The following is a 26,380-nucleotide window of genomic DNA, read 5'->3' on the forward strand; positions in this document are numbered from 1 at the left end:
TATAAACTAAAAAGCATTTTAAAGCCCTTGTGAGCATAGGAGGCACAGTTCATCTTAGAACTAATGCCATGTTGCTATTCCCATAGTATCGTGAAAGTCTAGTTCTCTCCCACACAGAAGTGCTTGACTTTACTATATAAATGTCTGTCTCTAGAAAGACACAAAGTTTTAATTCGCTGATTTTATAGCAACAGTGAAGTATTGTGCAGTGGGAGAGAAATCACACTTGCCTTGCCCTAGTTGGTTGGTTATAGACTTTAGTGAGAGTCTAGTGTGGTGACACCAGCAAAGATGCAGGGGAATTAGTTATGGATGATAGTTCTGGACTTCAGGACCTTAAGAAAAAGCAGGGTGGGGAAAGACGGTTACTTAGATGCAGGCTTTTATTGAGTTTACAGCACTAATTAAATTAGTTCCTATGGGAAAAGTTCAGATTAGATTTGTTGACAGCTTTCATAATAGTGAGAGTAATTTGACGATGTCCTAATCCACTGGGAGTTCTCACTGAGGAACCAGTAGCATATGTATTCAAAAAGAAATTGGCTCACACATACCCAAGGGGGATATTATATATGTTGAAAGGATTGGAGTGGCCAATTTATGTGGCCTCCTATTTTTATGCTTCAGAAACTTTAGTCCAAGTGAAAATTGGCTTTGGGGGCACACTTGTACTTTCATACTGATGAATTTGTAAAACAGGTGGGACTCATGGCATGTATTTGTTTTCTGCAAGGTTTTTGAAGCAGTGATAGCATGGGTAAACCATGACAAAGATGTGAGGCAGGAGCTAATGGCACGTTTGATGGAACATGTTCGGCTGCCTTTGCTTTCCCGAGAATATTTAGTTCAGGTAAGCAAAAACCAGAAGAATTCTAGCAAGAATTTACACACACTGTGTATGATCCTGTCTGTCAGCAGCCTAATTTACATCAGAGTAACTTAATTGTGTTTTAGTCTAATTGTAATGCTATACAAATAGTTTCAAATGAATGGTTTCAGAGTAACAGCCGTGTTAGTCTGTCTTTGCAAAAAGAAAAGGAGTACTTGTGGCACCTTAGAGACTAACCAATTTATTTGAGCATGAGCTTTCGTGAGCTACAGCTCACTTCATCGGATGCATACCATGGAAACTGCAGTAGACATTATATACACACAGAGACCATGAAACAATACCCCCTCCCACCCCACTGTCCTGCTGGTAATAGCTTATCTAAAGTGATCATCAAGTTGGGCCATTTCTAGCACAAATCCAGGTTTTCTCACCCTCCGCCCCCCCCCCCCCCACAAACTCACTCTCCTGCTGGTAATAGCCCATCCAAAGTGACCACTCTCTTCACAATGTGTATGATAATCAAGGTGGGTCATTTCCAGCACAAATCCAGGTTCTCTCACTCCCTCACCCCCCTCCAAAAACCACACACACAAACTCACTCTCCTGCTGGTAATAGCTTATCAAAAGTGACCACTCTCCCTACAATGTGAATGATAATCAAGGTGAGCCATTTCCAGCACAAATCCAGGTTTTCTCACCCCCCCACCGCCATACACACACAAACTCACTCTCCTGCTGGTAATAGCTTATGTAAAGTGATCATTAAGTTGGGCCATTTCCAGCACAAATCCAGGTTTTCTCACCCTCCGCCCCCCCACACACAAACTCACTCTCCTGCTGGTAATAGCCCATCCAAAGTGAATGAATGTTTCCTTAATACATATTGTAAATCAGTGATTATTTAATACATATTGTAAATCAGTGATTATTAATCCGACTTTAGATTTGGGCTTCCTTTTGTAATATAATCCCTTATATAGCACATTTTTTGTTAGTGATTCTTTTCATGATTTTAATGGTTAAAAGTTAATGTTTATGTTTTAGTACATGGTAGCTAATGTTCTATCATTTTTAAATATGTAGAATTCAGTGTCAAAGGAAGTCTATTTTATGTAGTTTAGATATACTACAGTTTTGCCAATTTTGTACGGTTATCACTTTGAACATAAGGTCTGATTAGTGTCAGAATGCTTATCGCAGATAATTGGCATCTTGGTCAACTAAAAGTTGTTTATGTTGGAAATATAACCTTTGGTGGTCTACATTTCTTCACTCTGTTTCTTGCTATATTTCTGTGTTGAGTTTCTGTTTAATGGGATCCTCTTGTTCAAATAGTTCATTTTAACTGAGCCTCTTATATTGTGATTTAGAAAAGCTAGAAATCTGCTTGACCATCAGGAAAATGACTAAAAACACTTGCCATTGCCTAAAATTATATCTTCCATTTAATAATTAGAAGGGTCTGTATTCTCCAATTTTTTCCCTAGGAACTTGGCATATCAACATCATGGTGTTTCTAGCGTTTCACTGACTGGGGTATGATCTACTAATTCAGTGCTTTATTTTTTTGCCTGTAATGTAGGTTTATTTCAGTTCGAATTATGATTTGTGTTTCACTTTAAAATTCTGTGACCATGTCAAACTTTCATTAATGCACAGAGGGTTGAAGAGGAGACGCTGGTAAAGAACAGCAGTGCGTGTAAAGATTACCTCATTGAAGCTATGAAGTATCACTTACTGCCAACTGAGCAACGAGCATTGATGAAAAGTACTCGAACCAGACTGAGAACACCTGTAAGCCTTCCAAAGGTAAGATCTCTAACTTCTAACTAGCTGCCTTCTTCATATTCAGTTTTGTCTAAAGTCTGGGATGAAAGTGTAACGCTGGATAGGGCTTTAATTGGGGTTCTCCATTAGACAGTCTTCCTACTAGAATTGTTCACCATTGAGAAGGGTGCAACATGGTAAGAGCTTAGATCCTAAACTGACTGACAGAAACGTTTTATGGAGTATAAAACTCATAAATGTCTGTGTTTTGGCTCTTTAAGGAAAATATGTTGTAGAACTGTACCATTTTGAGCCCACAGAAGTTATGGTGCTGCCGTAGCATCATAGGAACCAAAGTTATGGGTCTGCAGTGGGGACGGGGAATGTAAGCCTGGATAAAATTATGTGATCGTGTCTAATTCTGGAGTATTTTAAATAATCTAATTTGTTTTCAACTAACAATATTTGTTAAATACCTAAGCTCCTCTTCTCTTTCACCAAAATACAGAAGAAGTTTTATCACAGTACTGTTATTCCAACTCAGCAGTGGCAGAATAGGAGCTGGATGTCAATGCCATTCCTCTGACTTTTGCATATTCAGTGAAGCTTTACAACTAGCAAGAGCACCAAATCAAAGGCTAGATTCTGCTCTCAGGTGCACATTCACAATCCTCACTGACTTCATCTAGATTCTAGGAGCTGGGCTCTCACACTTGAGGGCAGAATCAGCCCCCAAAAGTTCCCAGAGTATCTTTATCCTGAGCTTCCTGCAGCTTTCTTCAGTTTCAATTTTTTTGACTTTGAATTTAATTGAATGGCCTCTTTTTGTACTACAAGAAAAAGTAAATAGGCATGCCTAATTCACATTCTTTATCATTCATTATTTATTTAACATACCTCCACTATGTTGACTCTTATTTATGTCTTCTCCAAATTAAACAGTCCAAATGTTTTCAAATTCTCTTGATTATTGAAGTCTTGTCATGTGTAATAATTTTTGTCACCCATCTCTGGACTCCTTTAAACCTGCACAATGCACTTTACTAATTAGTTGCACTAGTAAAGTAGCAGAGTAATAAAAATATGTAAAACACCATGCTGAATGTCTGACATTAGAATCTTATCCTGAAAATCTTGAAAGACTTTGGGATGATTTTTTTAAACAGCATTACATTCTCTTCTTCTAAGTAGGTAACGCTGAGTGTTATGATAATCGATATTTACATGCTCTTTCTTCTTTTCAATATTATTTGTTTAAACAGATACAAATTTTGGACAGCAGAATTCTTAGTAAAATTATGCTATGAAGTAAAGTTTCTAGATATTTTGGTCAATCTTTTGTTTCAACATTAATATGAGTACTCCTGGTTATCAGTCCTGTGCTGCTCATGAGAGAGAAACCGACCAGAAATTTGAGTCTATGTAGACATTAGGAGCTATATTCAAAATAGGAGTTTTCCTTTATTTTAAATAAATACTTACCAGTAAACTGGTACTTAATTTCAGTAGAAATTTAAAACTATATAGAAATTTAAACCCCAAAATTATAAACAGTCTCTAATTTGAGGCTAGATTACAGGCATCATTTATTGCACTGTGTCTACTCTGACCATTATAACCACGTATTTATGATTGTCTTTATTACTACCTTGACCCCCTCACCTCCCATTTGCCTGTTTAGCACTGACCCACCATGTGCAGTGGACGGAGGGGAGATATTTATACTCCGTGCACTCTGGAAGGAGCTCTCCCATCAGTCACCAATCCACATCATTCACCCTCCCACCCCTGGAATCAGAGTCTAACCAGATTTTTATGATCTGCTGGTGGCATTGCACTAGTAACCTTTTTTCTTTTGGGATTGGTAAGGAATTTTGCCCTCACTGCCAGATTGGCCAACGCGGGGTGGATTTTTGTCACCTTCCCTGCAGCATGTCAGGGACCTGGAGGGGTGGTAGGTAAGGTGAGGTCAGGATGTTGCAACGTAGTAGATAGCAGTGTGGCAGGTGTCCTGTGCAGGATTTGTAACAGAGGGGCTCTGAACAGGGTTCAAAAAAGAACTAGATACATTCATGGAGGATAGATCCATCAATGGCTATTAGCCAGGATTGGCAGGGATGGTATCCCTAGCCTCCGTTTATCAGAAGCTGAGAATGGGCAACAGGGGATGGATCACTTGATGTACCTGTTCTGTTCATTCCCTCTGGGGCACCTGGCATTGCCACTGTTGGAAGACAGGATACTGGGCTAGATGGACATTTGGTCTGACCCACTGTGGCCGTTCTTATGTTTTTATTCACTGATAATCAGGAGTTGGAAGTGGATTTAGAGGAAGGCATCACCTAAGGAAACTGGGAAAAGGGAGATTGTGGCTCCTAATGCCTGGTATAGTGGGGAAACAACTCCACCTTTTTCCACCCCCCACCCTCTCTTAACCTTCATATGAGGGGAGCATGGCAAGGTCCCAGCAATAAGTTTGGAACCAGCTTGGAAAGCTGACGGCAGACCTCCAAAATAGGTGGAAATTATTAAGGAAAGAATGACGACCTGCACTGTATGATTTATTTCCAGATATATTAAGTGACTAAATTTGTGGCCTAATTAAACTACATCCATTACATCAAATCTTTATTCCTGTGTGGCCAGGGCAATCTGAATCTTTCCCATACAGCATGTATAACAAGGCCAGAATTCCTTTCTGTCTTCTTGCCTCAAATACTGCCTTTGCTGGAAAGATCACAAATTCCATGTTTCAGAAGTCTTTTTATTTTTTCTTAACTTGTAAGATATTAGGCATATATTTGGCTGAAATATCTTTTGATTATGGGCTGTACATAGAAATGTTTTTCTTTAGCACTTTAAAGCCTTTCAAATATTCCCATATGTGCAAATAAGCAGTAAATATTGTTGATTCCCTTGCAGTTGATGATGGTGGTTGGAGGACAAGCACCAAAGGCCATCCGTAGCGTGGAATGCTATGACTTTAAAGAAGAGCGCTGGCATCAGGTGGCTGAATTGCCTTCCAGAAGATGTAGAGCAGGTATGTGATGTATAGCCTAACTGCTCTGTCTACAGCAATATTCAAAACCATGCTTATTCTTTCTTTACCACTTATTCTACATGCCCTGAGAAGTGCTGAGTATAGATTTCAATGGGAGCTGCAAGTGCTCATCGCCTCTAAAATTCAGGCCACTTACTTAAATTACTTTTTAAATATGGATTTAAATGCCTAACTTTAGATCATCCAAGTTTGAAAATTTGGTCTTTGTCTCTTTGTGCTTTAGTTCCCAATCTGTAAAATAGAACTTGCAATGATACTGAGGATAAATCCATTAATGTGTATGAGATGTTCAGATACTACAATTTTATGTTTAAAGAATATGGAGAGAACCATTATGTAAAAATATTGTTGTTTAAAATGGCATTTAATGTAATACACCTGAGGAGCTGTAAGCAGAGATAAATCCAGCCTGCAGAACATTTTTGCATTAATGTCATGTAAAATTTAATGCTTAAACTGAATAAAGTGTCACTAAAAACCTGGTAATGTAATGCAATCTATATTATAAATTGTTACTTATTAAACACTGATGTGCTGAGAACAGTACAAAAGAAAGTCAGTGGTAAGGGAAAGTAAACTCTTGTTTTTTCAAGGCATGGTGTATATGGGTGGACTAGTTTTTGCTGTCGGTGGTTTCAACGGCTCTTTAAGAGTTCGCACAGTAGATTCCTATGATCCAGTGAAGGACCAATGGACCAGTGTTGCTAATATGCAAGATAGGAGAAGCACCTTGGGAGCTGCTGTATTAAATGGACTCTTGTATGCTGTAGGAGGATTTGATGGGAGTACAGGTATTTTATCTTTAAATACTACTGTGTTGGTTATTACAGTTTTAGCTACTATTGAAATAATCCTGTCAGATCTTCTTATGCATCTTGATATTGTTCCTGGCATTTGAAATGAAAAAGACCAGGAAAGCCAAGTAGCCTTTGGGTAGTTGAACATTCCCTGGGAGGTGCTGGTCCTAGCACAAACTGTGTACTGAGTGGGAGCAATGATCCGTACTCCCACTTGCTAGAGTGCAGGTCCAAAGGACTAAACAGCATCTGAGCCACTGCAGAGCCAAATTCCTTCTCACTGTCCTATTACAGTCCTCTGACAACTCCCTCATGAAAGATATGAGCCTAGGAGCCCCCTTCCTGTGTGCGTGTAGAACAGATTTTCTGTGTGTTTTCTGTAATGCAAATATGCACACTTATTCCTAACTCTTAGTGGTGTCTGAAGTATGTGTGTGTGTGTGTGCGTGTGCACACATGCGATGTGCACGTGTGTGTATGTACATGAATGTGTTGGTGAGCAGAAGGCTGTACCAAATAGCTCATCATTTAAAAAAAGAAAGGGAGAAATTTTTCTGACTCCCTACAAAGACTTTATTCACCATCCCTTATCCAAACATCACAGTATGTTGTGGGCTATCCAAATGATACTTCCCAGGCCACATGTATAGCCATTAATTGTTCTTAGAAAAAAATCTGACTGCAAATCTTAGCACGGAGAATTTCTAAAGACTGGATACTGTGAAGATGTCAATCACAGATTTTGTTCTGTTTTAACAGGTTTATCATCCGTAGAAGCTTATAATATGAAGACTAATGAATGGTTTCATGTAGCTCCCATGAACACAAGAAGGAGTAGTGTTGGTGTAGGTGTTGTTGGAGGTAAGTTTTTAGGTCATCCGATAATGTTAGTTGTCTGTCTATGTCGCTGTCTGTACATTTGTAAGATTTTTTTTCTCAGTCAAATACTACATGTACAATAAATATATAGACTGGAAGGTTTTTGCAAAGCAGTCTAGTACTAATTGCAAACATCCAAATGTCCTTGTTATTAACTGAGAATAAGACAAGTACAGTTCTGAAAGTTTCTGCCTTTTCTCTCTGCTCGTGTTCAAAAATCAAGGTAGGGAATGGGACATTCTCAACTAAAAGGATAGATTAGTGGCACATTCAGTCAGTGACAAAGTAGAGGAAAACTTGATGTCTGCAAGTAGGGAAAAGGTTACCACAACTATTTATGCTATTTTCTGCCACATTGCGGAGCAGACTTTAAACTTTGTTTATATTTTTTCAAAACTCCTCTGTGAACATTGTTATTCAGCTCGTGTGGACAGTGCAAAACTGTTATAATTGCTTTTTAAAAGCCACCTGAGAATAGGAAATATTTTGGTCATTAGACTAGGAGATTAGTTTATTACCCCATCTTAAATGGCCTTTAAGAAACATGTAGATGATTATAGCCATCCACTATCACTGGCACAACTTTTAGTAGAAACTGCTTTGTTTATGGTTTATTTTATTTAAAACAAAATATATGTATTCTGCTATATTAGAATATGAATTAGAATATCATATCCGCTTAAAATAACAGGGACCAGAGACGAATACTTCAGGCTAATTGTGTTTATGTAGGACCTCCCCCATAACCACTCTAAATTGGACTGCGAAAAACAACAGTAGAAGGTGTCACTGAATTGATGTTTTGCCTGCTTTCCTATATATAGCACATCAGAGTCTACGTACCTGTGTGTGTATTAAAATACTTAAATTAATCTGTGTATACTGTGGGGCGGGGGGCTTGGTGATTGCCTTTCTAGGTATTCTGTATGCTGTAGGTGGCTATGATGGGGCGTCACGTCAGTGCCTTAGTACGGTGGAATGCTATAATTCTAGTACAAATGAGTGGACCTATGTGGCAGAAATGAGCACTAGACGGAGTGGAGCAGGTGAGTGAACAAGAATTAACCAAATGAAAGCAAATTATTATATTGCAACCACAGAAACACCGTTATTCCTTAAAATATAAAATACAGGCTGACCCTAATAGGACACTTCAGAATATTTACTTTTATTGTATGGTGGAGTTGACAAAAGCACTGCAGGTTACAAATGCAAAACTGTCCCATACAGTAGGGTTAAATGTTAAATATGCAGGGGTTTTCTACCCCCTTGTTTTAGTACTTTTTCGCATTTACCTACTAGACTTTTTAGGCTTCTTGGTATTATCATACAGAGTAATATACATGGAACGTCACATCCAGTGCTTTTACATTTCCAACTAAACTCCATTAAGCAGCTCATCAAATCACAGAAATCAGATAAGAGAGGCCTATGTCATCTAGGTCATCCCTTTCTTAGTGTAGGATTGCTTTCTCTAATAGGGATTTCAGTCTAACTTAAACTGTGCAAAGTGATTGGGCTTCCACCACCTCCTTTGGAAAACTTGTTCTGCAGTCTAAGTGATCTCGCTGTTAGGAAGTGTTCTCCTTATATTTGTCCTTAAGTTTCCATTCCTTAGTTTAATCCCATTACTTCTACTTATACAACCTTTGTTTCATCTTGAATAACCCCCTCATTACCTGTTGTTTATACCCTTCAAATATGTCTGGCTGTCATGTGCTGCCATCCCCTGTCATTTAGTCAGGCTGTACACATTTCTCTCTTTTAATCTTTCTTCAGAAGTAAATCTCTTGTATCCTTCTTTGAACTCCCTTCAGTTTTTTCTTTCTAGTATTGAAGTGCCCAGAATCTAAAACAATAATCTAAGTGTAATCTCGCCAAGACGTATGTGTGTGTTTTTGTTTTTTAAATATAAGTCAAAATGCCAGAGTGACATCTACTTCTTGTTTGTTGAGATGATACTAATGCCATTTTGGGGCTGTTATATTGGGAACTCAAGCCAAGTTTGCTGATCATTGTCATCTCTCTCTTTTGGTATTCTAGGTTTTTCCAACTCATTGAATAGTAGTTTATTGCTCCAGATGTTTTCACGTGGTCTTTTCCAAATCAAATTTAATTTGAGTATTTTTCTGCCCATGTTTCTAGCCTCTTCAGGCCCCTTTATACTCTGGATGTCTTCCATAGTGTTTCTAGGCATATCCAATTTAGTATCCAGCAGGAGTTGCATTAATGTGCTTCTTTCTCCTTTTCCGTATGATCAAAAGAAACATTGCTGTAAATAAGACCTAATGGAACTTGGATTCCTAGGTGCACCCCAATAAATTTTCTACCACTTCTCCAATATTATACCTTGCCTTCTATAATTTATTCTATCTTTATTTATTGAACTCTATCAAGTTTCTAATCAATGTAGCAGTACTTAAATCCAATCCAAATGAATTATTTTTGAGTAGTAATTCATGACACTGTATTAAAACATTTACTAAAATCCAAATATTTCATCTACAGAGTTCCCTTCGGAGACCTATTTTGTAATTCTAGCTAAAAAAACCAAGAATTTGATTTGTTTATATCATAAAACTTGCTTAAAGTATTTGATTACATTTTTACCTAAAATTACAAAATTAGTGCATCAAGGAATATGTCATATGTGGATTTTTAGTAAAACATTTTAGTATCTCATAAAATACTACTAATTAAACTACTTCTTTGAGTGATTGCTCATGTCGATTCCAAGTGTGGGTGCGCCATGTGCACAGTCATCGGAAGGTTTTTCCCCTAGCGGTACCCGTCGGATCAGCTCTGGAACCCCTGGAGTGGCGCCCTCATGGCAGTGTATATGGGTCCCTGCCGACCCGCCGCCTCTTCAGTTCCTTCTTATCGCCAGTGACAGTCGTTGGAGCAGCTTTCTCTCTCTCTTGCATTGAGCAAGCAATTTCATAGTGGACTGTTATCCGTTTTTCGGTAAATAGCTTTAAAAGTTTTAGTTAGTATTAGTGTTAGTAGTTAGGTTTTAATTGGGGGTTTCCCCCCACACTACCCTTTGCTCCCGCTGGGGACTGGGGCTTGTCTTGGCCTTTGGGTTTCAAGCCATGAGGATCCTGCCTGAAGCCCATACAAAGTGGAGACCCCCATGACTACTGTCTGAAGTGTCTGGGAGAGGCACACCAGTCCAACAGGTGCAAGATCTGCAGGGGCTTCAAGCCCAGAACTATAAAGGAGTGGGACTTTTGGCTGAAGCTCCTCTTGATGGAGTTGGCCCTTCATCCCCAGAGAGCCCAGGCGACATCTTACCCCATGCTCGGTACTTCGGTGCACAGTGCACCGGCCTTGGTGTTGGAGGCTTCAGCACAGAGAAAAGGCTCGGTTAAGGAATCTCGGTGGCACCACCATTCCCCAGCACCGAAGACCGGCTCCAATGCCAGTGCAAGGCACCACTCCCATTGGTCGGTGCCGCACAAAAAGAAAAGAGCAGACAGGGCGCTTCCCCACTAAAATAGTGGAGCAAGCAGGCACCAGTGGGGTGAGTCCCACGTTGGGACACTCAGCCTCGGCCCCATCTATACTGGCACTGTCGACTTCAGCCTTGCAGGGAGGTCCGTCGAGTCTGGTCCTGGTGGACTCCCCACTGCAGGAGGACCTGGAGGAGGACATAGGCCTTCTGTCCACACCGGACACATGTTAAGCTGCCAGGGACTTGATCGCCATGACAGCACAGTCTTGATCACCCTCTCCATGGCACCATTCCCCAGCACTGCCTCAATCCGCACCACCGTGGTCACAGAGATTCAGCTATTCTTCGGAGTCAGAGGTGGACTCCTATGTCTCTAGGCTAGCTGGCACGGTCTGAGGCAGGATGAAGGGCAAACGGTGCCTGTGATGTCCTGGCCCCCACAGTGGCAGGGGCCAGCCCAGTGGCCCTTTTGAACACCATGGGCCTACCACCAAGCCCAGGGGTTGGGCTCCAGATCCCTGTCCGTGGCCTCGGAGGTTTGGATCCCTCCTTCAGCCACCTCGGCAACCCAGGAGTCTCCCCATGGGCAGGACACGGACGTCCAGGTTGGTGCTGGGCACCACCGTTATCCCCTGTGCTGCTCAAGGTGTCACCACTCAGGGCGACTCCCATGAGCCAGAGGGTCAAGACGACCCAGTGCCCCCGAGGGCGTCGTCCTCGTCCACCCCAGATGAGGTGGTGGTGGGTACCTCTACTATGCTGCCTTCCATAGACTCCAGGGTGCATCAGGACCTGCTGAAGAGCGTGGCCCAGAACCTAAATATGCAGGCAGAGGAGGTCTCTGAGGAGACCGATCTGATGGTAGACATTCTGATCCCTGAAGAACCTTTGAAGGAAGTGTTGCCCCATATCAAGACTATCCAAAACACCACTAAGGTGTTGTGGCACACACCTGCCTCTATCCTCCTGCATGGTCAAGGGTGTGGAATGCAAATTCTTTGTGCCGTCCAAAGGGCACGAGCGGCTCTTTACCCACCCGCAGGTGGGTATGCTGGTGGTGGAGGCAGCTAACCACAAGGAGCAGCAGGGACAGCTGGGGTCTTCCCCCAAATCCAAGGACACTAAGAAGCTGGACCTCTTCAGTTGGAAAGTGTACTCCACTGTGGGGCTCCAGCTTCGCATAGCAAACCAGCAGGCAGTATTCAGCCGTTACTGCTACAACTCCTGGAATACCTTGGCCAAGTTCCAGGAATTGCTCCCCACGGACTCCCGCTCGGAGTCTGGCACAGTCTTGGAGGAACGCAAGGTGGTCGCAAGGATCTTGCCACAGGCCACCTTGGACTCGGCAGATTTGACTACATGCATGATGGCTACTGCCATAGCCATGAGGAGCAGCTCATGGCTTCAGGTCTCATGAATACTATGCCCACATGAGATCAGAATACTATCCAGGACCTACCCTTTCACTGCTCTGGGCTCTCTTCAGAGCAGACCGACTCTTGGCTTCTTGGCTCGGGGACTTGCCCTTAAATCCCTGGGGCTACACAGGCTGGCCCCCGCAGCGGAAGCCAGTCAAACCTCAGCCCACCCGCACGCTTCTACTCTGCTCCTCCCAGACAAGATTATAACAGGAAGCGGGGCAGGAGTAGCAGGAGGCGCCTCTCTCAATCCTCCTTTGGCCACGGCCAAGCGGTGGTGAAACAGCCCTCGGCCTCAAAACCAAACTGTTGAAGATGCACGTGAGGATGGAGCTCCAGCCCAACTCCCGGATCCTTCCCCTCTCTTTGTGAATCATCTATCCCATTTCTACTGTGGTCTCAAATAACCTCAGACCGATGGGTCTTGAGCACGGTAGAATTGGGATATTCTATCCAATTTTGTTCCCTTCCCCCTTTGCATGCCTCCTCCCCCCCTCAACAGATTCATGAAGAGATTGAAGTTCCGCATGGTCTACCTGGCTTCCATCATTCCCTCTCTGGATCTGGGGAACTGGTACGCTGCCCTCGACTTGAAGGACACGTACTTTCACATGTCCATAATCCTGTCCCACAAACGACTTGTGTGCATGACTTTCCTCAGGTGTGGCCTCATTCTTAACATGGCAAAGTCAACCATAACCCCTACTCAGAGGATAGAGTTCCTTGGGGCCCTTCTCAACTCCACCCTGGCCAGAGCATCTCTTCCGGGAGCTTGTTTCCTCGCCATGAACGCCATCATAAGATATCAGCAGATTTCCCAACATGACTGTATGGAATTGCTTAAAGTTGCTTGGGCACATGGCAGCTTGCACGTCTGTGGTACAGCATGCCAGAATGCGGCTACGTCCCCTTCAGGCTTGGCTAGCTCTAGTTTACAGGCCGAACCAAAACCACCTAGACAGACTGGTCACTCTTACTGCTCAGGTTCTTTAGTCCCTACGATGGTGGCTCGACCCGCAAACAGTGTGTGGGAATACCCTTCTCCAAACCTCAGCCGACACTGTCACTAGTCACAGATGCGTCAGCAATGGGATGGGGAGCGCACCTAAGCGATCTCAGGTCTCAGAGTCAATGATCCCAGTCAGAACTTCCACTGCACATCAACGTCAAGGAGCTGCATGCGGTGCACCTCGTTTGCCAGACGTTTCAAACCCATCTACAGGGCAGATGTATATCGGTACTGACAGTCAATATTCTATATAATGTTCTATATAAACAGACAGGGTGGTGTTCACCTCAGCAGGTCTTTTGACGGCCATGAGTGGTCTCTTTGCCCAGACATCACCATAAACATTTTCCAGAGGTGGGGACCTCCCCAGATAGACCTGTTCATGACATGGCACAACAGGAAGTGTCAGCAGTTCTGCTCCTTCCTGAATCACAGCCAGGGCTTGCTCGCAGACACCTTTCTCCTGTCCTGGAAAGGGCACCTGCTGTACGCATTCCCGCCGTTCCCACTCATCCACAAGGTCCGACGAGACAAGGCATTGTTAATATTGATAGCACCAGCATGGCCACATCAGCACTGGTTCACCACGCTGCTGGACCTGTCAGTGGATACGCCTATAACTCTGCCCCTGATTCCGGAGTTGATCACACAGGATCATAGCTGCCTCCTGCACCCCATCCTAGAGTGTCTCCACCTCACAGCATGGAAGATCCATGACTGATCCTGTTAGAACTCATGTGATCAGATTCCGTTAGGCAGGTGCTCCTTGGGAGCAGAAAACCTTCTACACATGCCACTTACCTAGCTAAGTGGAAGAGATTTTCAATTTGGTCCATTGCAGGCCTTGACTCCCTTCATCTTGGACTATTTACTTCATTTAAAGCAGCAGGGGCTGACAGTGTCATCAATAAAAGTGCACCTGGCCGCGATTTCAGCTTTCCATCCCAGCTCAATGAACCGTTCAGTATTTGCTAACCCTATGGTTGGATGCTTCCTCAGGGGGCTAGACAGATTGTACCCTCAAGTAAGACAGCCGATTCCCCCATGGCATCTTAATCTGGTGCTCTCGAGATTGATGGGCGCTCCCTTTGAGCCCTGGCGACTTGCTGTCTCCTTTACCTCTCTTGGAAGGTGGCATTCCTCGGGGCTATGACTAGGAGGGTATCTGAGCTCAAGTCCCTGATGTACGAGCCCCCTTATACTGTGTTTTACAAGGATAAGGTGCAGTTGCAGCCTCACCCAGCTTTCCTCCCAAAGATGGTTTTACAATTTCATATGAATCAGGACATTTTTCTGCCAGTGTTCTTCCCTAAGCTACGTGCCACTAACCGAGAACGTATGCTCCATTCCTTGGATGTCAGATGGGTGTTAGCCTTTTACGTCGAGCGGACGAAGCCATTTAGGAAATCAACCCAGGTCTTCGTAGCAGTTGTGGAGCAGATGGGAGGGTTACCGGTGTCATCCCAAAGGATCTCTTCTTGGATCATGGCTTGTATCAGGGTGTGCTATGACTTAGCAAAGATGCCGGCCCCAGTGTGGACAGCTCACTCCATGAGAGTGCAAGCTTCATCTGCAGCTTTCCTGGTGCAGATCCCTATTCAGGACATCTGCAGGGTAGTGATATGGTCATCTGTTCACACCTTTACGTCACGCTACGCCATCACACAGCAGGCTAGAGACGATGCCTCATTTGGTAGAGCTGTGCTACAGTCTGCCACTCAGTGAACTCCAATCCCTCCTCTGGGGGACTGCTTGGGAGTCACCTACTTGGAATTGACATGAGCAATCTCTCGAAGGGAAAAAAAAACCCGTTACCTACCTTTTGTAACTGTTGTTCTTTGAGATGCGTTGCTCATGTCCATTCCAAGACCCACCCGCCTCCCCTCTGTCAGAGTATCTGGCAAGAAGGAACTGAAGAGGCGGCAGGTTGGCAGGGACCTCTATACCCTGCCATGAAGGCACCACTTCAGGGAGCTCCACAGTCGACCCAATGGGTACTGCTAGGGGAAAAACTTTCCGATGACTGGGCACGCAGTGCACACACACCTACTTGGAATGGACATGAGCTTGGAGATGAGAAGCAGATTAAAAACTGGCCAAAGGATTATAAAAAGGGCACTAATAAATATTAGTGATATCTAACACTGTACTAAAAATTATGAGGGAGTTCCTTCTCCTCTCCCTGACTGTTTTGTGGAAGCTCATTTATAGGGGCCTAATCTGGCAGACAAGCTTGGAGTTACCAGCTTGGGCCTTGCAGGTGAGTTAGGTAGAGAAACACCTCTCTTCCCATGGTTACAGCATCGCTCTGGGACTTGGGCATCCAGCTATCTAGAGTGGGCTGCAGTGTGCAGGAGCAGAGGCAGATACGTAGGCAACTAGGAAACTTTGTAGGCAAAAAATTAGGTGCTGAGCTAGTTTAGGCACCTGCACAGATCAGCAGCAGTTGAGTTGGGGTTTTGTGAATCTCAATGGGACCTGGTTCTAAGATTTAGACACCTAAAGTTGTAGTTAGGCACCAAAGTCCTTTTGTGAATCTAGCTCTAAAAATGTTCAGATTTTTTTTCTCTTACATTCCATTATTTTACTCAGAACTGAAATTCTTAGCTGGTAATTGCCAGGACCACTTTTTTCTAAGTTTTGACTTTCAGCTGCCTGATCCCTTTAGAGCCACTACCTCTCAGCTGATCAGCATAGGGATGGAAGTCATATCTGCTCCTGGCTACAGCTGAGAGGAGTGTGCTGCACCACACAGGGATGAGGATCTTAAATCCCATGTCCTCTGGGCCTTTTGGGAGGGGTAAAGGGTAAGACAAGGACCAGGAAAATGGGTAGGAGAAGAAAACAAAATAACTGAAAATGCAAGAGGACAACAACAAGAAGATACAGATGGAAGGAGTAAGAAATGAGGTATGACTTGTAAATCCGGGTTGGTGGAGGCGTAATAAAGGATTGACCAAAGGGGAGTGGGAGACAGTATTAAAAAGTAATATGTTAAATGGTTGGGTTTTGAGAAGTAAATATAGTAAACAATAAGGCCAGCGGCTACAGTAGGGTGGAGTTAGGGAAGAGAGATGGGACAAAATAGCAATGAAACCCAATCTTTTTATATATTTGGTTTGTCTATATGACTGCATCTCAAATTTGTGATAAAAATCTCATCCTTCCTCAGGCCCTCTCATATTGAAAGCCGTACAACATATATGCTGTGTCATAACTCTACACTAAAGTGAGATCACAGAGCAGGAGAAAGAAAAGTGATACAATGTTGCGTTCTGATCGATGTTATAGCCATAAACAATAGCAACCAAAATATCCATTAGCTGAACTGAATGATAGTCCATACTGAGTATCACCGATAAAGCAATGGATAACATGATTTTATAATGTTGGTATAGTGATGTTTTATGGTAGCTATTTTTTTAGACTTTTATTACTTCCTAATTATTCCAGTCTCCCTCCTTTTTGGTTTTCTTATTGAAGACAGATATGAAAATTTAAATATTAAGTATTTCAGCAGAGGTCATGTCCCTCTTTATGTATTAATGGCCTTACTATATAATATATTTTCCCCAAAGTATATTGTTGAAAATCCTTGATAGTCACCTCACACTTTGGCTGGACAAACTGGAGAAATGTCTGAAGTTAATAGGATGAAATTCAGTAAGGACAAATGCAAAGTACTCCACTTAGGAAGGAACAATCAGTTTCACACATACAAAATGGGAAATGACTGCCTAGGAAGGAGTACTGCAGAAAGGGATCTGGGGGTCATAGTGGACCACAAGCTAAATATGAGTCAACAGTATAACACTGTTGCAAAAAAAGCTAACATAATTCTGGGATGTATTAGCAGGAGGATTGTAAGCAAAACACAAGAAGTAATTCTTCTGCTCCACTCTGCTCAGATTAGGCCTCAACTGGAGTATTGTGTCCAGTTCTGGGAACCACATTTCAGGAAAGATGTGAACAAATTGGAGAAAGTCCAGAGAAGATCAACAAAATGATTAAATGTCTAGAAAACATGACCTATGAGGGAAGATTGAAAAAATTGGGTTTGTTTAGTCTGGAAAAGAGAAGACTGAGAGGGGACATGATAACAGTTTTCAAGCACATAAAAGGCTGTTACAAGGAGGAGGGAGAAAAATTATTGTTCTTAACCTCCGAGGATAGAAAAAGAAGCAATGGGTTTAAATTGCAGCAAGGGAGGTATAGGTTGGACATTAGGAAAAACTTCTTGTCGGGATGGTTAAGCACTAGAATAAATTGCCTGGGCAGGTTGTGGAATCTCCATCATTGAAGATTTTTAAGAGCAGGTTTCCATACACTTGTCAGGGATGGTCTAGATAATATTTAGTCCTGCCACGAGTGCAGGGGACTGGACTAGATGACTTCTCGAGGTCCCTTGCAGTCCTATGATTAACTTTTTCTAACCATATCTTTTCTCTGAGCGCCATAACTGATCCTGTGTATTCCTATTTGGTTCCCTCTCCCTTTTCATTTGCAATATAGGTTTTATTTTAAACTCTTAATCTTTTGTGAAGCCCTTTATGAAACCACATTTGGCCAACTCTTATAGCTTACATTTTTTTGTTGAGCAGTCAGTGCCATCATTGTCTCCTGGGATTCCTCAGCCAACTTCCATACTGGTGAATTTTAATATTTCTGTTTGTCATACATTACTTACTAGTGTCTTAACTCCAAAAACTTTCCTTTCTGAAATCTTCTATGCTAATACTGTTTTGTTCTATTATCCCATTTCTTATTATAGTGGTGAATAAGCAGCTGTTATCACTGGTTCCAGGTTTTCCTAGGATTCTCATATTTTCAGTTGGTTCATACTTATCAGTAAGAAGTAGATCCAGTCTGACTTCACCTGTTCCTTGAGTCGCTCCTTATAGATTGATAAAGTTGTTCTTAACATAAAGATAAATATACACTAAGATGTTTATTTGACACAGATCTGGGTTCTGTACCCCATGAGTATGGAATCCTTTGGGTTTTTGAGCACCTTTAGTGTTGGTTCAAGGAATGTTTAGTGTTATCCACCAGTTTGTAGCAGATGCCCACTGTAGTTTCCTGGTTGTTTGTTCATTCATTGTATGTTCATGCCCAGTGAAGTATTCCATAACTTCATTGTCAGCTTGTTTCAACATACTTTTGATAGATATGTAGTGCCTCTCTTGCACCTCTTCTTTTCTTTCTGCTGTGTAGATTGTACCCAGCTCTATTTAGATTCATTTATATGGCTCATCTTGCCTGGTTTCCATTATACCACTGGATCATAGCCCATAATTTAGTATAATTTCTAACTGGTGCTTACTTCCAGTACTCTGTATTTGCATAGATATTCAGTACATTTATTCTTTGCTTATTTCTAATCTTCTGTTGCAGAACAGCTCTAATCTTTGTATGCTATGATAAGCCCAGTCACACAAGGCCTCTAATCAATGTCTTGCCTTTACCAATTTGTAATCATTTCTTTAGTTTAACATGTTCTAACCCACATTTCTTTTGAGAGGGTTTCTAACTCTGATTGTGAAATAGGGTTTACATTTATAAATACACTCTGTACTGGCTTTCCCTGATACTCAGTCATAGCCATTCTTCTATTGATTTGAGTGTTTTTGTATTTTTACAGGTGTTGGTGTGTTAAACAACTTATTGTATGCAGTAGGTGGTCATGATGGTCCTTTGGTTAGAAAAAGTGTTGAAGTATATGATCCTGCCACCAGTACATGGAGGCAGGTTGCAGATATGAACATGTGCAGAAGGAATGCAGGTATATACTGTAGTTTAGAAATATTGTTCTTTAAAATGCTATTAATGTGGCTATGTATCTATTCTGTACATGCTTCTACCTCTCTTTAATATTTTCTGCTTCTTTACTAAAGCCTCAAAATGGAAGGCATGATTTCACTATGTAAGCAAGCAAATAGGTGTGCGCTTTCTGTAAACTTCTGTCTTATTGCAGCTATTTTCCTTTTTAATAGGGGTTTGTGCTGTATATGGCCTGTTATATGTAGTTGGAGGAGATGATGGTTCCTGTAACTTGTCAACAGTGGAATATTATAACCCAACAACTGATAAATGGACAGTTGTGTCCTCTTGTATGAGTACTGGAAGGAGCTATGCAGGTAATGGGTATATAGTTTTTTAAACTGCTCACAATTACTTTGAAAGTAGTACCTCAAGTGAGTTGTGTGACAAAACATCCGAAGAGTAAAATGTCCCAGGTAAAAATCTATTGCACGGAAAGACCTGTTTTTTAAAGTATATTTTGTACAGTTCCTGGTCCTGGTCCTGGTCCAGAATTAGGGCTCCTAATTATCATAATATCTATCACCACACTATCATAATATAAATAAAAATATTATTTCTTAAATTCATTTAAAAGCAAAATATTGTACTAAAATTGTATGAAAAATCTGGTTGTTTTGGATAGCACACTTTATTTTCTTCTCGGTATTCACTAAGAAGTACAATTTATGTTAAAGCGGCTGGAAACTTACTTTAGGATCTGACTTTGGGGGGAGCAGGACATTCTTTAAATGAGCCTGATCGTTAGATGTGCTGGGAATCCACCCACTGAAAATCAGATCCCTTTGAGGATCTTGGCTCACATTTTTGGGAAAACAGAAAATGGGTAATATAAACAAGTGCATGATAGAGATGTTATGCTACTGATAATCAAACTGAATTAATGGTGAAAGGTTAATCTTTGTGTTGAGTAACACGGGTTGAACATTTTTGGATATTTGCCTTAAATTAATGCACATATAGATATATATTTTTGATGGGTATAAATCATTGTATGAAATCTTGTATTTCTTGTAATACTTTTGGAAGTTGTCTTTTTTGAAAAAACGCGATCACATAACTTACACTTTAATCTTGTGATTCTCTTATTCTATAGGTGTTACAGTTATTGACAAACCATTATGAACAGCGAAAAGATTTTCAACTTAATTATGTGCTAAGGGCCGGCTTCAACAAGTGTTTTTGAAGTGACTGAGAATCAAAGCACTTCTCTACTTGTAGCTGCACATTGAGTCACAGTGGAAGGTGTGACGGTCTGCAATTACGTATGACAGATAATGAAGATTACTCTAGGTAGAAGCAACGTGTAGGATTATTCTGCATTGAGCAGCAGCTGACTGAATTTTTATAAATGCTAGTGGACCACAGTTTTTATTTGCAAGGCCTTCGAACAAAAAATCACTTTCAAAAGGACCAATTCATGTCAGTTGTGACTGACAAATGGATTATTCAGTGAAGAATGGTAAAGTGATGTGTATTCTGGTGAAAGTAAATTTTTGTCTTATTTTTTCCCAGAGACTGTAGATCCATGAACTGTAAGTCTTCAGGATGGGTATTGAATCCCACTTCAGTAGTACAAGCTGGCATGGGAATAAACATGTTTTGTTTTTAATAACAGTTTTCATTACATGAATATAGTGTGTGTGTGTGTGTATGTGAGAGTATAGGTTGCTTTCCATTAACACTCTTCAGAACTTGATTATATTATTTATAATTGGCAAAGTACTTTGAACTATGTCAGTACTCTATGTTGTAAAACAGGGTTGTATTTTTTTTATAACAATGCTTAACACTACTAAATGCCATTTAAAGAGAATGGAGAAGACACAGCATTTCTTGAATGGTATAATGCCAAAATCTTTTATGAATAGTTTAGTTGCCTGTACTTATTTAAGATTTTTCTTTGTTTAATCTTGGTCATGTTTAGGTGAATTCCTTTATTACCTTTTTATGAAAAGGTGGTTATTTGGCATGAACATAACTGCAAGTTTATAATGAATGTATGGAATTCAACTGAGCTTGCATGGTATTAAGAACTATCTATGTGTAACTTAGCTGCTATTAACAAATATGAAAAAACTTACTCTATGTGCCCATGTTTGTGGAGCAACTATCGTTTTTATTCATGGATGACCTTTTAAATATGACCAAAACTATTGTACGCTTTGAGCTATTTTCTTTAAATAATAAAAGTTTGTATATTTGTTTCATAATGCTAAGGAGTTGGTTAAAACTTGTTTTGAGAAACACAAGCTTCACAACAAATACATTTGAGATCAACAAACGGTCAAAAGTTGTTTGGAAAAACTTGTGTTAACCTAAATACAAGAATAAAATGTAAGTGATTTGAAGAGGGGACTGCCAGGCTGTAACAGTGCCTTTGTGGGTTACAACAGGGAATACCAAATTCAGGACAAACTGCTGAGAAATAGGGCAGACAAACCCCAAAACTGGTGGTTATTCTCCCATAAGATATACCAAACCAGCAACGAAAGCAAACTTCTGTTTCATCACACTGCCTAACAAGAAGTCAGAAAAGCAGTTTCCTTAGGCATTCCAGTCCTGGATTTAATATCCAGGCACAAGAGTTAAAGATGAGTGGTTATTTAAAATCAGTTTTATCAAACAAAAGGTTCTTCTGATTCCAAAGGACCAGCCACATACCCAGGTTAATATACAACTCGGATCTTACCAAATAATCACACTGTTGCCAATCCTTTAGTATCTAAAATCTAAAGGTTTATTTATAGAAAGAAAGAAAGGTGAGAGTTATAAAATTGGTTAAAGGAATCAAATACATACAATAAATGCAAAGTTCTTGGTTCAGGCTTGTAGCAGTGATGGAATAAACAGCTGGCTTAAGTCAGGTCCCTGGTTGCTTCCAAATGATTAGAAGGTCCTCAGTCCTGTGGTTAGAATGCTCCCATTAGCATAAGTCCAGACGCTTGAGCGGGAAATAGGGAAAATGAGGATGTTTCCAGCACCTTTTATAGCTTCTCTCAAGTGAAGGGAATCTCGTTGTTATCACTGTGGAAAATTACAAGTAAAAAATGGTGTTTGGGGTCACATGGGCAAGTCATATGTCCATGCATGATTTTGCTTAGTCATACTAGGAAAGTCCATTAAGTGTAGATAGGCATTTCCCATGGTCCATTGTGAGTTAAATGTTCCTTGATGAGCCACTTAATTTGAATAGTCCCTTCAAGATGTGCAGGCTAAATACCTTGTGGGCGTTACCCCAGGAGCAAACGTTTGAAATCCAGGTATAGAGCCAATACTCATAACTTCAAATACAAAAATGAAACATGCATACTAATAGCATAATCATATTCAGCAAATCATAACCGTTCATAGACACCTTACTTGACATAATTTATACAAGATTTGCTGTAATTATGTAACAGTGGTAGCAACAATGATCTATATGGTCATAGTTTAATATGATAACATTACACAGGCTGAGGAAATAGGTACTGGAATATAGAACCTTTCATTTCTAGGTTACCAATTCAAATCCACCCCAGGTAAGTAACAGAAAATTACCACCATCGGATGGAAGGTTTTTTGGCCCATGATAGCTCTAAGGGCATGTCTACACAATTAGTTGCGGCAAGCTGGGGTGCAAATCTACCCCACACTAGCCTGCTATGGGCTCTCTGTGTGGTCTCTGCAGACATGTATTAACAGTTGGGTAATGCACATTGATCTCAACCCATTTCAAAGAGGACCAAAATGAACCAATGAACTGTTATTACGCATCAGCAGAGTCCAAGGCAGGCTAGCGTGGGGTAGACTCACACACCAGCTTGCTGTGAACTGAATGATCATGTAGACAAGCCCTTAGTAGGTGGTCTCTGTCCAGTTCCTAGTGAACGAGTATCCATGTCACAAAACCACCACCGTGGTTTTACTCGTGGTCAATAACTAGGGCTCTTCGGTGCTACAACAATACAAATGATTAACATGGTTGAGACACACAGGTGATATCATGGAAGCAAGCTTATACTTCTGCTGGCTGTACTGTATATATTATATGAAGTTGAGGATTGCAATTTCCACATTCTAGTTTTCACCAACACTAAAATTTCCTTTATTTTAAAAGAAAAGATAGAATAGAACACAAACTCCTCACAGTACAATAGAACCAATTTGATAAAGGTCAACCTGATAAAATGGGACACTATTATTTTACCTGAAGAATGATTTCTTCTTTAAAGCTAACATAAAATTCTCACTCCTGAACTCTGATGGACTTGAATTCACCTAGATTTTTTTTACTTCAGTAAGGTGGTAGTGGCAGTTACAGTGTATGGCAAGAAGAAAGTCAAGGAAAGTGTGGGCCCCTTACTGAAGGAGGGAGGCAACCTAGTGACAGAGAATGTGGAAAAAGCTAATGTACTCAATGCTTTTTTTGCCTCTGTCTTCACAAACAAGGTCAGCTCCCAAACTACTGCACTGGGCAGCACAGCATGGGTAGGAAGTGACCAGCCCTCTGTGGAGAAAGAAGTGGTTCAGGACTGTTTAGAAAAACTGGACGAGCACAAGTCCATGGGGCCGGATGCACTGCATCCAAGAGTGCTAAAGGAGCTGGCGGATGTGATTGCAGAGCCATTGGCCGTTATCTTTGAAAACTCATGGCGATCAGGGGAAGTCCCGGACGACTGGAAAAAGGCTAATGAAGTGCCCATCTTTAAAAACGGGAAGGAGGAGGATCCTGGGAACTACAGGCCAGTCAGCCTCACCTCAGTCCCTGGAAAAATCATGGAGCAGGTCCTCAAGGAATCAATTCTGAAGCACTTAAGAGGAAAAGAAAGTGATCAGGAACAGTCCGCATGGATTCACCAAGGGCAAGTCATGCCTGACTAATCTAATTGCCTTCCATGACGAGATAACTGGCTCTGGATGAGGGAAAAGCAGTAGACATGTTGTTCCTTGACTTTAGCGAAGCTTTTGACACGGTCTCCCACAGTATTCTTGCCAAAGTTAAAGAAGTATGGGCTGGATGAATGGACTATAAGGTGGATAGAAAGCTGGCTAGATTGTCAGACTCAACGGGTAGTGATCAATGGCTCCATGTCTAGTTGGCAGCCAGTATCAAGTGGAGTGACCCAAGGGTCAGTCCTCGAGCCCGTTTTATTCAATATCTTCATAAATGATCTGGAGGATGGTGGGGATTGCACCCTCAGCAAGTCTGCAGATGACACTAAACTGAGAGGAGAGATAGATATGCTGGAGAGTAGGGATAGGATACAGAGGGCCCTAGACAAATTAGAGGATTGGGCCAAAAGAAATCTGATGAGGTTCAACAAGGACAAGTGCAGAGTCCTGCACTTAGGACGGAAGAATCCCAAGCACTGCTACAGACTAGCGACTGAATGGCTCGGCAGCAGTTCTGCAGAAAAGGACCTAGAGGTTACAGTGGACGAGAAGCTGGATGTGAGTCAACAGAGTGCCCTTGTTGCCAAGAAGGCCAATGGCATTTTGGGCTGTATAAGTAGGGGCATTGCCAGCAGATCGAGGGACGTGATCGTTCCCCTCTTTTCGACATTTGTGAGGCCTCACCTGGAGTACTGTGTCCAGTTTTGGGCCCCACACTACAAGAAGGATGTGGAAAAATTGGAAAACGTCCAGAGGAGGGCAACAAAAATGATTAGGGGACTGGAACACATGACTTGAGAGGCTGAGGGAACTGGGATTGTTTAGTCTGCGGAAGAGAAGAATGAGGGTGGATTTGATAGCTGCTTTCAACTACCTGAAAAGGGGTTCCAAAGAGGATGGATCTAGACTGTTCTCAGTGGTAGCAGATGACAGAACAAGGAGTAATGGTCTCAAGTTGCAGTGGGGGAGGTTTAGGTTGGATATTATGAAAAACTTTTTCACTAGGAGGGTGGTGAAACAGTGGAATGTGTTACCTAGGGAGGTGGTGGAATCTCCTTCCTTAGAAGTTTTTAAGGTCAGGCTTGACAAAGGCCTGGCTGGGATGATTTAGTTGGAGATTGGTCCTGCTTTGAGCATGGGGTTGGACTAGATGACCTCCTGAGGTCCCTTCCAACCCTGATATTCTATGGCCTACCTTTCCACTCAGCATGTGCTACCAACTGCCACCATCTTAGTACCTAGAATCTTCCAGGTAGTTCCTCCTTGACTTCAGTCAACAAGGAGTCTTCCAACAGGTAGTACATCCAACTTTTGCATCAGTTGTTGCTGCTTTTATTCTCATCAAACCTCCATTCCCCCCCCCCCCCCCCATTTGTCTCTCTGGGTCTTCTCTTTTGTTGACCAGCCTGCCAGTCAGTTAAGTCAGCTCATAATAAATATTTTGGTCACTACTGTGTTTCAGTGCTCTGAGTTGTTGATTTAAAGAACTAATAGATGTGACCTTTCTAATTTCAACTGCATTATTCAACTCAGAGAACATCGTGCTTCAAGTGCTTGTGTGTCTCTCTTCATATTCCACTCTTGCACCTTATATGCTTGAACAGAGACATTTAGATAGCAGTGTCATTTGGGGCCTGGCATGCTCCCTCAGTGTCCTCATGCCCCATATTGAAGGCACGAACGTCAGAGTGGCCCAAACACCCCTCAGTTCTTTCTCACCAGCTGTGGCTGCAAGCCAGAGCTATTCAGTGTTTGTGTCTTGATATTGTCTCTGAAATTATTTACCTTAGACAATGTAGATAGTCGTGTTAGTTGCCAATCCCCAGCACTGGAAGAGGGAAGCTCATTTGAAATATTGCGCTTATTCGTAGTTTTGTAACTGGTAAATAGATGCCCAGTTAAATAACACCTAATATTACTTCCTCTATGGTGACAATTTGAAATTAATCAGCAGAGGTAGCTGACCTGTTTTACAGATAAGTACCTCTTGACTCTCAAAGGAGTACGATTTAAGGCATCACAAGCAACCACAAAGACAGAAAATCTAAGTGGCCACACCCTGTGAATAGTGTTAACTCCCTTGTCAGAAGTATGAAACAGGCCAGGCGTACATCAAGCTACTAGCTGAGGCAGAGACAGAAAATATCAAGCTCCCTCCAGTGGGGCCTCAGCTGCACTAGTAAAAGGCAGGGACAGCTCTCCCCCCTTGGGCTAGTGGACCCAGGTGTTTGCCTGGATAGCCCGGAGTAGAACCACGCTGTGCCTGCTCCATGGGGGGCCTGAACCCCATGGAAGCTGGCCCTGACACCACCCTGTTGGAATTATTTGAAAGTAATATTATTAGGGGAGACAGGACACTAATTTTAAGCAGAAATTCCTTTATTAAGCCCACAGCCCAAATAGTATTTTATACAATGGCTCTGACCTTAACAGCAGTTCTCAAACTGTGGGTCAGGACTGTGTTT

The 26,380-nt window shown here is 41.8% G+C and overlaps 1 protein-coding gene across 15 annotated transcripts in view; it reads left to right on the forward strand.

Moving 5' to 3' along the window:
- KLHL2 (kelch like family member 2) overlaps nt 1-21,250 on the forward strand; it is a 105,384-nt gene extending 84,134 nt beyond the window's left edge. For 14 of the 15 annotated variants that reach the window (XM_073341540.1, XM_073341541.1, XM_073341545.1 and 11 more), the window contains 9 exons: nt 734-850; nt 2,492-2,641; nt 5,522-5,639; nt 6,254-6,451; nt 7,217-7,318; nt 8,254-8,382; nt 18,859-18,999; nt 19,211-19,354; nt 20,134-21,250. In XM_073341540.1, coding sequence (XP_073197641.1) covers nt 734-850; nt 2,492-2,641; nt 5,522-5,639; nt 6,254-6,451; nt 7,217-7,318; nt 8,254-8,382; nt 18,859-18,999; nt 19,211-19,354; nt 20,134-20,162 — 1,128 coding nt within the window. In that variant the 3' untranslated portion in view covers nt 20,163-21,250. The remainder of the gene's footprint in view (nt 1-733; nt 851-2,491; nt 2,642-5,521; nt 5,640-6,253; nt 6,452-7,216; nt 7,319-8,253; nt 8,383-18,858; nt 19,000-19,210; nt 19,355-20,133) is intronic. The other variant, XM_073341544.1, reaches the window with a different exon arrangement.
- The last annotated feature ends 5,130 nt before the right edge of the window (nt 21,251-26,380 follow it).

The sequence above is a fragment of the Lepidochelys kempii genome, chromosome 4 (genome assembly GCF_965140265.1).
Source record: "Lepidochelys kempii isolate rLepKem1 chromosome 4, rLepKem1.hap2, whole genome shotgun sequence".
Taxonomy (NCBI): Eukaryota; Metazoa; Chordata; order Testudines; family Cheloniidae; genus Lepidochelys; species Lepidochelys kempii.